Genomic DNA, 12,148 nt, shown 5'->3' with positions numbered 1-12,148 from the left:
CCGGAGCGGGGCGCGGCTGACGGCAGCGGTGCTAAGGAGGCCGGTTAGGCTGGCAGCCCCTGCCTGGAGCCCCGGGGAGCTGCTTCTCGGCAGCTCCTTCAGGGGAGCACCCTCCCACTGACAGCGAACCCCGAAAAATGGGATGGAAGCCAGCGCGCTGGCAGTCGGGGATCCACCACGTGAAAGGCTTCCTTCCGTGTCAAAGGATGTCAAGGAGAAAATACATTACTAAGATAACTGTAAGAGCCGACCCACAGGAAAATCCCAAACTGAACATCACAGCTGATCATGTGAAGAAAAGCAGTAGCAGATGCTTGCTGCACCCTGTGTAGCCCGGATCAGGTACAGGTTGCCAATGCAAAGCATTAACTGGGAAAGAGAACTACCGATCAAGACATGAAAATATCTGAAGCATTATTACTTTTCAGAAGAGTGAATAATCTGTCCACTGCTCCAAAAACAGGTAGGCACGACGGGTTTGCTATGGAAAGGAACTGCCGCCTCGCCCCACTACACCAGGAGAGGAGTAGCAGCTGGACAGGACAAAGGTCCATCTGTGAGGAGGACCCCCACCCCTCGGTCGCCTCTGGGCTGGACTCACCCTTGTGCAGCGGTCACGCAGGGCTCACCTGTTCAAGTCAGCTCTGTGCTCTTGCTGCTCCAAACACAGCGCTTAAAAATAATTCCATTACTTTTTTTTTTTTAAACAACACAACCATTTTCTGTGTATCGTAAGAGTATTTGTTTTATGTATCTTTAAATGTTTATATAAAATGTCTAAAAAATCCAGAAATATTTATCCATAAGTTTTACCTAAAAGTACTTCAAATATTAACAAAAGTGGTTCTCTTTACATCAACATTTTTAAACCAAGGAACTATTCCATAATTTAGAAAACCAAGGGTTACTCATAATTGCTGCAAGTAAAACAAGAAATGCCAATGACAGGCCTTTAGCAAGACACTGGGAGTATGGTTCTCCTGCAAAAAAACCAAACAAACAAACAAACAAAGAGAAAAAAAAAGTGTAAGCATGAGAGCTAAATTTTAGTTCAGACAACAACCCAAAAGATACAGATTAAAGTATATGCATAGCCTGAATAAAATAATGGAGCACAACGCAAGGAATTAAGATGCTTCGTACTTATAAAACTTCATACTTTGTATAACTTCGGTCCCTGAGGTTGTGCAGATAATAAACACAGGCAGTTGCCTCTGTCCATGCAGCTCTCAGAACAGAGTCCAAGTGCCTTGATGCCCTTTGAAATGCCAGACATTTAATCTACAGAGTCTCCCATGAAACATAATCCACCACAATTGTACACAGAAGTAATCTAAAAAGTAACTGTACCAATATGGCAAATTTTTACTGGAACTCGTGGGCTGACTGAAAAACACATACTGGCAAAGTGAGAAACAGTGTCTCCCTCCACCCTTCAAGGGCAACGACACACGCTGACAATGCTACAATTACAACAGGAAATGGAAACAGAACGGTATCATAAAGTGACATATTCTCCTCCCTCCAAACTCTACAGGGGAGTGAGAAAGAATCTCTCTCTGCCAAACAGATAGTCACAAAATTTCAATCTTATCCACAAAGTACTCCTAGTAATTATTTTTCCACTAGACTAACTAAAAAATTAATGCATTATCAAGGAAAAAATTAAACAGACTTTTTGGACCATGCTTTCTAAAAGAGAAATTTTAATTCCCTACTACAAAGCATTCTTTCAGACTAAACTCCACACACCTAATTATGTTTCAAAGAAATGTGGCCAGTTCATGGCATTCCACACTGCTTATTATTTTTACCTGTGTAAAACCGTGTCAATGGATAAAAAAGTTGTGGCCAGCACACATCATTTCGATTGCAGTCAAATTCTGTATAATTAATCTGAAATCTGAAGAAAAAAAAAATGGGTTTATTAACTACAGTACCAGAACACCAGCACAAGTGGAAAAAACGGAGTGAAAAGGCATACAGGAAAAAACAAAACTAAACCACAAGCTTCTCATTATCCTCTATGACTTTTTTCTCTAATGGAAACAGGAGCCTCCCCTCTACTCCATTTCTGTCATTTTTAATCAGATGTTTCTTTTTGTGATGAACATTTTCAGACAATGGATAGTTTGGGAGCCTCACACAGCACCCCTTATCCACTCAAGTAAACAACACAGAAGCTTTTCTACTAAAACCAAGTTACAACTTTGCAGGGTAATTCACAGCCCTTCATGTTCTTCATGCTCCAGGGGAAGATCGTCACTAACAGAATTGTTACTCAACAAATCTTTGAACCAGGCCTTATTACTCTCTAGTCCACCAAACCAAAGTAACCTTTTGATCAACACTATTCACATTACATCTGCTTAACATAATGTGAAGTATCGAAGTTTTTACAAAAATTACCTTGTCATTGGAATGGGTGGCTGAGCCGGCACTTTAATAAACTGAACAGAAGCAGTGATAGGAAGAAAGCTGATGCTGTTTTCACAGATAAGCCCGCACTGGAATTGCCATATGACTGTTGAGTAACTGTAAGAATATACATAACTATTACTTGAGGGCTGTAAATGGAAATTTAGAGCCTAAACATAACCATGAAAGGACAAAATACACAGTATTTAGGAGGCGGTTGATGATCTCTGGATTTTCAACACCATGCAGAGAGAGAACTTGCAAAGTCTGGAAATGAGGTAAAGAGGAACAGAATTCCATTTATTTGATTGGGATTGACCTGGAAAAAAAGAGTGTTTGCAAAGTGAAAATTCCCTGTTTCAGGAAAGAATAAAGCATTTACCACAGCTCTCAAGAAGAGCTCTACATTGGGGTAAGCCAGAACACAGGACAATGTGGTCACTTCCACCACATGACAAGAAATTAAATGTTCTTCTAATGGGATGCCCTGCATATGCCTACTACTGGCAGCATCATAGATTTTATTTAATATTTCAGTGAAGTAGAAAGATTATATACTGTTAAACATATTATTATTATTATTATTATTATTATTATTATTATTATATTCATTACAGAGGGAGAAAGGCAAACCTGGTTGTGATCAACGGAATTTGGGCTGCAAATACAAATAAAAGGCATGTAAAAAATTAGAAGTAACAAAATAACATTTTTGTTTGTAAAATTTAATCTGCATATGTTAGACAAGCAAGTCTCAAAATGAAACATACATTTGTCAGATAGCCAGAGGCGCAAAACTCTCTACCTGATCTGCACAGCAAGTATCTCTTGCCGGGGAATCCCTTGTACTGCACCCACATCAGCAAAGATTATGCGAATATTCAGGTTTGCAGGAATATCTGGACAAATGCCTTTTAAGTGTCCACTGCTCACATTGGTATCAAAATTAAATGGATCAAGACCTATGGATGAGAATAGTTATTTACATTGTAGAATCATAGAATCATACAATAGTTTGGGTTGGAAGGGACCTCCAAAGATCGTCTAGTCGCCCCCCCCCTGCAATGAACAGAGACATCTTCAACTAGATCAGGTTGCTCAGAGCCCCGTCCAGTGAAATACCGGTAACTATCACACAGGAACACAGAAAAACATTTTTTCTCTATATAAAATACACAAAAAGAAAAAGAGTACTTCATCAACAGAGGACTAAAACACCAAGTCATATGTGTACAGGCTGACAGGAAAATACATGTTAGTGCAGTATCTGTATACATACTGAGTTATATGCGCATGTGTACACCTATATGGATGGATGGATCCAGACACACAGATCAGTATCTTTAGGCATTTGAAATTACCTTTTGGTTTTATTTTAAGAGGCTCTATTCATTGTATGGGCATATTTAGACTATAAACAACAACACAAACCTCACTTACGTATAATTTCCACCCAGTCATTTAGATCACTGTAACTTGAATTGTCCCTCTTTCCAATGTGAGTAGCTTGTATTAATGAATTCAATTTCTCAGTTACATTTCCTCTGCAAAATAAGAATGTAAGATTGCACAAAAAGTAAATCTGTACTATCTACACTCTGGGTTGTAATATAATTGTATCATAAGGTCAGTTTCCTCTGAAAGATATTATTACTCAACAAAACCAAACTTGAACTGAACTCTTGAACTATCTGTTGCAGGGAAGAAATGGCAAAGCATTCCACCCTAACGTAATCCTCATCTGAATACAGGGAGATCCGAGTGAAACCATTATTATAATTTCCCTCAAAAAAAAAAGTGAGACTACCAGCCACAGAAAGCTCAAATGCATACATGAACATTTAAAAAGGATGTAACAGTGCTGATAGTAGGCACTTGTAGAGAATCATGCAATAAGCAACAAGAGGGATGCAGGGAAAAACAATTCAACCTACGTAGCTCACCTTAAAAGGCTGCAATCTTCATTAATACCAACTTCTAGAATGCACCCAGAGAGTGAATCTATTCCGAATAAAACTGGTGTATAAGTTGCCAACGTACATAAACCTCTGCCAGCTATGAAATGAAAACATCTTACTTGAGCTTTCTTATATCAACCTTTTGATCTCCAGCTTTCAATTTTGTGCAAAAATATCAAACATTAGAATGCAAAACACCAAGTGGTATAGTTTAAATATAGATACAAGTCCATTCAACTTAAGTTTTCCAAGAAAGCATTAGAGGCTTACTCACTGAAGTTTGAATAAAGGCTAAGGAACAGTTTAGAAAAGCAAAATTTGGAAGAGATTCTTAACTAAAATACATTTGTAAAAAAAAAAAAAAAAAAAAAAAAAAAAAAAAGAAAAGCATTTTAGCATTAACTACAGTTGAAGTTGCAACCTCACAAGCCAGTACCTGGCTGCCAAATGTTTAGGCTTCCTAAAGTATCAGAAGCATTCATATTTGCAGCTTTCACTGGTTTTCCAACTTGATAACCTAAACATAGAAGGGTAAATTGTGAACATTGCATAAAAGTCTTTAAGCATTAGCATTGTTTTAATAATAAATGTCACCAATCTTGAAGTAAACGAACAGACACTTAAGTGTATTCCGTTACAGTAGGAATACACTCCCTTTAAGTAATCAATATCTATACAACAAAAGCCTAAGCACCAATCACCGCTATTACAATTGGCAGTGCATTAAGACAGGAAGCAACATAAAGAACTATGAAAGAGATATAAAACATAGTCACTGATAATACTCTGTACAGTACAAAATTTTTTTCTTTTCACTTTTAAGAGGCAAAATAAAGTATTAATACCTGGATTCCCAAACAGTTCTGCTGCATTAGTACTATTCAAGCTCAGAAATTTGACTGTGAATCTCTGTGTCAGTATTTCTGGTAAAAGAAAAAAATATGACTTTACCTTTAAATAAGTAAATTAGCAAGAAGTATGCTGTAAATTAGCAAAAAGTATGCTCTATGTAGGATACAATCTTCCATGCTTCATTAGTAACAGAAGATTCAAATTAATATAAATTAATGGAAATCAGCCCCATAAATTTTCTTTCCAGAGTCCAGGGGAAATTCTTTTTAAGAAGTATTATTTAATAAGAGATTCTATCACAGAATTTCCATGCTGAAGAAAAAAAAAAATATCAAAAATTGTAAAAGAAATTTCGTGATACCTCCATCACATAAACTTCCTTGGAAGACCGTGACATTTATTCGCTCTATGTTCTTGTCTTTCCAAATGAACATATAATGCTCTGCAAAAGTTACATTTTGACACAGAACCTCAGCAGTATGAAGGCTTTCTGGCAGAAGAAAAAAAAGCCCATAATGAAAAGCACTGCTAATTAGAAAGCTATGTTACTGTAGCTGAAAAAGAACACATTTAAAAACTCTAGCAAAATTCTGGAAATTATAACATTCATCTTTTTGAGAATTTATTTTACTGTTTCACTCCCATCTTATTAGGACAGCGCGACAGTACAATCCCCTACCTTATCAATATTTTGACCTCAACAGTTCTGGGTCCTTTTGTAGCTAAACCTCTCCTGAAGAACCCAGCACTGGACTTTACGTCACCAGCTGATGCACTTCTCTGGACTCAGGACTCCCCCTGCTTTCATCTCATCCCTCCAAGGGAGCCATCACTGCCCAGAAAAACACATTAGCTTGGATTCTATTAGTTTATTTGTGCTGCATTACCCTCCCACTGACTGGGAACCGCTGTTCTACATCAAATAACTGCTTCACTAGCTGAAAAAAGCCCTTAAAAAGGCACAAGAGCTTACAAAACAGACACACATACATCTGCTTACAGCTGCCCATCCCACTTACACGTTCATCCTGGAGATTTTTTTGAAGCATTCTTTATATCTTTGTTTTGCTTTGTTTTGTTTTTCTCAAAAAATACTTTTAATGTAAGCTAAGGGACCCGATTTCTTGACCAACTTTAAATGAACTTGGGGTAAATTAAATACTTTCTGCCTTGCAGGAAGCCAAACAGTTTACTTTTTGAGCATTAAGTAACATGCAAGATCCCTCCTAAGAATTGCAGCAGGTAAACATTTTAGGCATCAAAATAATCTATTTCTTATATAGTCCAGGTTAGGTAAGAAACATATTTATTAAATGAAAGAGACATACCACTTTCAGTGATGAATTTGCCCATGTCGGTGATGGTCCCATAGATGACGTTTTGTTGGATGAAGTCTGAGAATAAAAAACAAACACTGCAGTAATCCTGACTAAGAAGAGAGACAGATGTACTGTTTTGACATCCAAGGTGCAATCCTTGTTGTTATGAAAATGGAGCAGAAAATTATTTAGAAACTTAATTTTGGTAAAGGACCAAATAGTTTATGTATTTTGAGAGCATAGCTAGTTATCTCTGGGTCTTACAAAGGTAATACAGATCAACAAAATTAGACAATTACGTAGCATAAAATAAATTCTGTTCATGCTGGTAATCATATTATCTCCAACTCCAGAAGGACACTTCATAAGTATATGGTTTTGTAATGCAGAAAGGAACCAATCTCACTGATTCTAAAATGATGATACTGCACCCTCTTGACAGAAAAAGGGCTCTGCAACTGTCTGAAAATAGAAAGTGGGAGAGATGCTCTGTTCTGTCATATGGAGCCATAACCAGTACAAGTCACCGGAAACAGATAAATGGGAAACAAAGGCCAATCCCACTATTTCTTATATCCCAAATCTTGGGAGATAGCGGGACATTTGCTGGCAGGTCATCAGAAACAAGAATAGAACATCCCCAAATGCTGAACTACAGCCACCGATAACAAAGATATTAGATGTAGCTACCATGTTAACAGCCCTTGGGTTTGTTCTGTTCTAGCAGCTCCAAGAAACATAAAACACATTTCTGTTAGGGTTTATGCAGCATACCTCCAGTACCACTGTTTATCCTCACGTCATGGGGCAGTCCTTCCTTGTAAGACGCTAGATTGGTAAGGCATTTGACATCAAAGTTCTGGAGATATGCTATGGGGGCATTTCCAACACACTGTCCAGCCATGGATTGCTGCAGGTAGTTCAACAGAAATAAGTATGTTGGACCCTTTTCTAGCCCTTTGCTTTTCATTTTAAGACTATTTGTTAGTGAAATGCTCCAAGTATGTACTACAGCCCTATGACACTTTGGCAAACAAGTAATCTGATGTTATCAAAATACCTCAATCTGTAGCGAGAGAGAGGTTGAAATTTAAAAAGTACGGCTTTCAAAATGGTTTCAATGTACAGTATGGCTTCATCCTAATTTGTCAAAATAATTATAACCAACGAGTCTCTCTAAAATGCAAAAGGAATTCAAAAAAAGTACAGCCACGTGACTAAGATTCAAAGGAAAAACAAACTATAGTGCTCAGTAATGCAGCAGGCAAACCAAACAATACAGAAATATGATAAGCCATAAACTATTAATTGGGATGCCAAGCTTGCTTTTACCTCTTGAAATAATTAAAACTTTACCACTTGGGGGGATGGGCAGGGGTATCAGGATGGATAATGTTTACTTTTAATAATGATTTTGTGCTCGGTTTTTTTTTGTGTGTGTGAAAAATACATTCCACCACTTCACAACAGCAAGTTGCAGAATCTGGTTACAAAGCCATAAGGAGTGGGATATATGGAGAATATCAAACAAACCAAGAGGAACCAAAAGCTCCTAACCATGAAGCAATTACCTGGGGAATGGTAAAATACTCATTTTCTTCTGTCATAATTGGATCTCCTTGTCTGTAACCAGTGAAAAGTTTCCCAGGAGAAGTTTGTAAAGGGATCTTAAACGGAGGAACTCTGGGTGTAGAACTGCAAATAAGTTTAAAAATTAAACAATGCTTTGCTTTCTACCTCATACAAATAATTATACATCTGCTTTCATGTCCCATGTTCTCATATAGTAGCAATGACATTTCTCCGTTTGCACTTAAAGTTCACACCCTAAAATTCCAATTTCAAAATAATTTTCATTATAAAAACAGGTTATATTTTTTGGTAGCATGCCTAATGCTTGTGTTGAGAAAATAAATTTTCTTAAGACTTACATAGAGCCATGATAAAAGTAGCCAAGAAATGGTGTATTGTTAAGAGAAGACTGTACACAAAGGAAGGGAAACCAATCAGGGGTATATTCCATTGACTGAGAAGAGCACAGCTGATCAAAAGGTGGGTTTACATCCCCACCAAACACTCCAGTGAAACATGATTCATTGAATAACTGCTTCAAGTCTGGTGTACATTCCTGAAAGGGAAAAAAATAGTCACTTTTTAGCACAGTAATTGCATTACCATAGGCACTATAGCCATAGTGAGCAACCTGATCTAGTCGAAGATGTCCCTGCTCATTGCAGGGCAGGTTGGATTGATGACCTTTAAAGGTCCCTTCCAACCCAAACTATTCTATGATTCTATACTTACGGGTAAATCAAACCGATTTTGTAGAGAGAGAAGTCATATTTACTACTAGAAATACTGGAAAATCCAGACAAGTCCTCTAGCCCCATCTAGGCTGAAGCATTCAGTATCTCTCTCCCCAGTCAACAGAAAGAGCCTAGAAATTTTGAAACACTTAACGAAAGTTTAATATGAAATAAGTACCGGATCACAGCAACAACGAACATCACAAGCTCCAGCTGTCAAATCACAGGGACAAGAGCCCAGTGGCTGAAACACCTGGTTTGGGATGAGAGTTGCATTTTCTGTAAAATAATTAAAAAAAAAAAAAAAGAAGAGGAAATCAGATTAAATGGACTGGAATCGAACTAAATAGACCATGCACATTGCAGTTTATTCTGACTGTATACACACCTTTTGTTAAATTCCACTAATGATTATTCAGTATCTCTTACTGCTACCCAAATCCCAATTTTTTTTCATATGTAGAGGGAAAGAGCAGCAAAAATGCCATTTCTTCTTTAGCATATCTAAACACTTACCTGACACATTTCCTGTAAAGGAAGAGTTGGCATATATTTCAGCTTGAATCAGGAGGTGCGCCAACACCACTGAATCATGGCAAGCTAAAACCTGAAGTGTTTCAACCACGCAGAGAGGTGTTGTGCAGCAGTCAGTGGCATTGGGCAAACACAACTGCAGATTTCTAGTCAAGCTTATAGTCACTTTGGAAGTGTTCTGAAAAAATGCAAAAGAAAGTTTGGCAGCTTGTATTAAATTACTCTTATTTATACCGCTCATCAGCTTCTGAAAGAGAAGTTTCAGTACCGCTGTGTTTTGTCAGCACTACAATGCAATGATATTATTCCTATATAAAATCGGACTTCTGTTGAGCGGAATGACAAAGGGTCTGCTACTGAGATATGCGCATACAGTGAGGATATGAACTGTACACAGAACTCTTTAAGGCATGCACACAGATTAAGTTACTTCAGAAATCACATGCACAATTCTAAAGAAAAGAACAAATATCAAAAAGTGAATTTCAGTTTTTACAGCTCCCTTCAGCTGAAAACTGGAATGACTGCAGAGTCTGTAAAACCCCTAAGGAATTATGTATAACATAACACTGAAGGCAAGTCCAATAAATATAGATGTTCCAGAGCTCATGCTGTACAAAACCATTACTTGTTTATTTCTATTAGCTCCTTCCAGCAGAGCTGAAACAGTCTCAAACGCTACAGCCAGGCAGGAAGTACAGGCAATTCTGGAGAGGAGGACGACAACAAGGAACCAGTGTCAAAGCTGCACCTCAGCAAACTCCAGCAAGGGCATCCACACAAAGGGATATGTCAAGGAAAAAAAGGCAAGGGCAAGACATTCAAACTACATTGTTACTACATTAACATTTTGCTAATATTTCAATAGCCCTTAATATATGACAGTTCAATCCTTCCCATTTTAGGGAAGAATCAGTATTTTACATACCATACCAGGTGTTACATTCAAATTCCAATCACCAGCTCTTTTACTTCCACTGCAATTTGCAAGTTGCAATTTTCCTATATCAAAATAAAAATTTTAAAAGTATTCCACTGTCATTTAGAAAAGACTGGAAAATAAGAAGTACATTTAAATGCCTCTTGTGCCTTCAAGTAGGCATACCCTCAGGCCCAGCTGACAAGGAGTCAACAGAGGACTAAGGGCTTAATCAGCAGAACTCCTTTGAAGTTCCTATTTCAGTAACTATTAAAGCACTAAATGAAGCGCATTGCTGTTTCTCCGGTAAATTTAGTGTCAAAAAAATATTAATAATTCAAACATTTATTTACAGGGGTGAAGGGGGGGGAAGTGAAATGTTCTTACCTGTCTCTTCATCTATAGGACTTAAAATTATAGAAAAATTAACTCCTGAAGAATTTCCAAGAAAAAATGAATTTACTCTGGTCCCTGACATATGGATAAACGAAGGCTGAAAGACTAAAAAAAAAAAAGAGAGAAAGAAAAAAGTCTTAACACACACTAACTGAAAAAGGTAACATCTGTAAGACATATTTAGGTCTTACACTTAGGCTAGATTCTTATTTTCCTATACTTTAAATTGTCACAAATAGAATAAAAATATCTTGTGATGCCTAGTACAGGATTGTATTTACATTCTTGCAAAGTGCTAGAGCAGTGGGTTCACCATAGCTTTCTATACTGCAAGTTTACATTTTCCAAGATGCTCAGTAAACACGCAGTAGAATAACATAATGGCAGGAGACTGCAGCACTTACTGGCCCATGCAGATACTACACAGGTCAGGCAACATATTTAGCATCTCTTGCTGACTTCAGTTTACACTTTTTAATTTATTGCAACCATGAAGGGCATCAGGGGTGTACCACCACCTGTGATCCAGTAATTGCGGACTACTGCCCTCAGCATGTAGATGTAGTTTCAAGTTTAGGGCTCCAAGTTGGGAGTTTCACTAGAATTTCCTTTACAGACTTTACCAACATTGAAAAGTCCAACAGAAGCAGCTCCACGTTTCCCCCCCAAAACCTCCACTAGTGCTAAGCAGTAGCAGGACCCTCCAGGGCCAGCACCTTCGGGTTGGGGCACCAAAGGCCCACGACCTCCTAGTCCCTGGGGACACACACACACACACCACCCCACACCGCACCCCCCCCCCGTCATCCCTCGGGGCCTCCGTGGCCTGCCCTCATGCCCGCCCGGGCAGGCCCCACCGTTAGCCAGTCAGGGAAGGTCCCGCCGCAAACCGACCCCCTCACCCCCGGCCGCCCTTTTGGCCCCCTTCCCTCAGCAGCCGCCTTTCCCTCGCCCCCCGGAAGCCGCCTTTCATCGCGGCACCTGAAACCCTCCACCCACCGGCGTCCCAAGCCCGCTGCCCGGGGCAAGGTGCCGCCAGCAGCAGCAGCGCCCCGAAGAAAGCAGCCGCCATGGCGTCTACGGAGGGCCGAGCCGCGGAGCCGGCTGCCGCCCGACCGCCATCTTGCGGCGACAGCGCGGCGCCATGGCAACGGGAAGGGGCGGGAAGCGCTGCCGGCGGCGCGGCTGCCTCTCGGGGAAAGCGAGCGGGGAGCGCAGGGAGCCTGCGGGGGCCACCGGGAGCCTGCGGCCGGTCACACACCCCGGCTGGGCTGCCCCACGTCCCCCTTCTCACGGCAGCGATCGCACAGCCGAAAGCGGGATCAACCAAGACCGCCCAGACACGTCTGCCCCTCATCTTCTCACCTAACTCCACACAGACCGCATCCTCCCTCCGGCACTTCGTGGATCATACTGTTACACTTTTACACAATAGAATTGCAAGAA

At 39.6% G+C, this 12,148-nt stretch overlaps 1 protein-coding gene across 1 annotated transcript; it reads right to left on the bottom strand.

Annotated features, from left to right (window-relative positions):
• Window positions 1-36: 36 nt before the first annotated feature.
• Window positions 37-12,094, bottom strand: TCTN2 (tectonic family member 2). Its single transcript, XM_075516469.1, has 18 exons — window positions 11,702-12,094; window positions 10,694-10,807; window positions 10,316-10,389; window positions 9,370-9,565; window positions 9,032-9,132; window positions 8,479-8,675; window positions 8,119-8,242; window positions 7,322-7,457; window positions 6,557-6,622; window positions 5,590-5,718; window positions 5,222-5,299; window positions 4,813-4,893; window positions 4,362-4,473; window positions 3,859-3,962; window positions 3,224-3,380; window positions 2,410-2,535; window positions 1,815-1,903; window positions 37-980 (listed from the first exon to the last, which is right to left on the bottom strand). The coding sequence occupies exons 1-18, from the start codon at window positions 12,057-12,059 to the stop codon at window positions 865-867; spliced, it is 2,358 nt and encodes a 785-aa protein (XP_075372584.1). The 5' UTR covers window positions 12,060-12,094; the 3' UTR covers window positions 37-864.
• Between the last annotated feature and the right edge of the window lie 54 nt (window positions 12,095-12,148).

The sequence above is a fragment of the Mycteria americana genome, chromosome 13 (assembly GCF_035582795.1).
Source record: "Mycteria americana isolate JAX WOST 10 ecotype Jacksonville Zoo and Gardens chromosome 13, USCA_MyAme_1.0, whole genome shotgun sequence".
Classification (NCBI taxonomy): domain Eukaryota; kingdom Metazoa; phylum Chordata; class Aves; order Ciconiiformes; family Ciconiidae; genus Mycteria; species Mycteria americana.
This window is presented reverse-complemented; position numbering and strand designations above follow the sequence as displayed.

Bases quoted from the DNA above. Each gene is read 5' to 3' on its own strand.
- TCTN2 (XM_075516469.1), bottom strand. From the start codon at position 12,059: ATGAGGGGCAGACGTGTCTGGGCGGTCTTGGTTGATCCCGCTTTCGGC. The intron at 10,390-10,693 runs GTAAGAACATTT...ATTTTGATATAG, and splicing joins TCCTATAGATGAAGAGACAG to GAAAATTGCAACTTGCAAAT. The intron at 9,133-9,369 runs GTAAGTGTTTAG...ATTATTTTACAG, and splicing joins CTTTACAGGAAATGTGTCAG to AAAATGCAACTCTCATCCCA.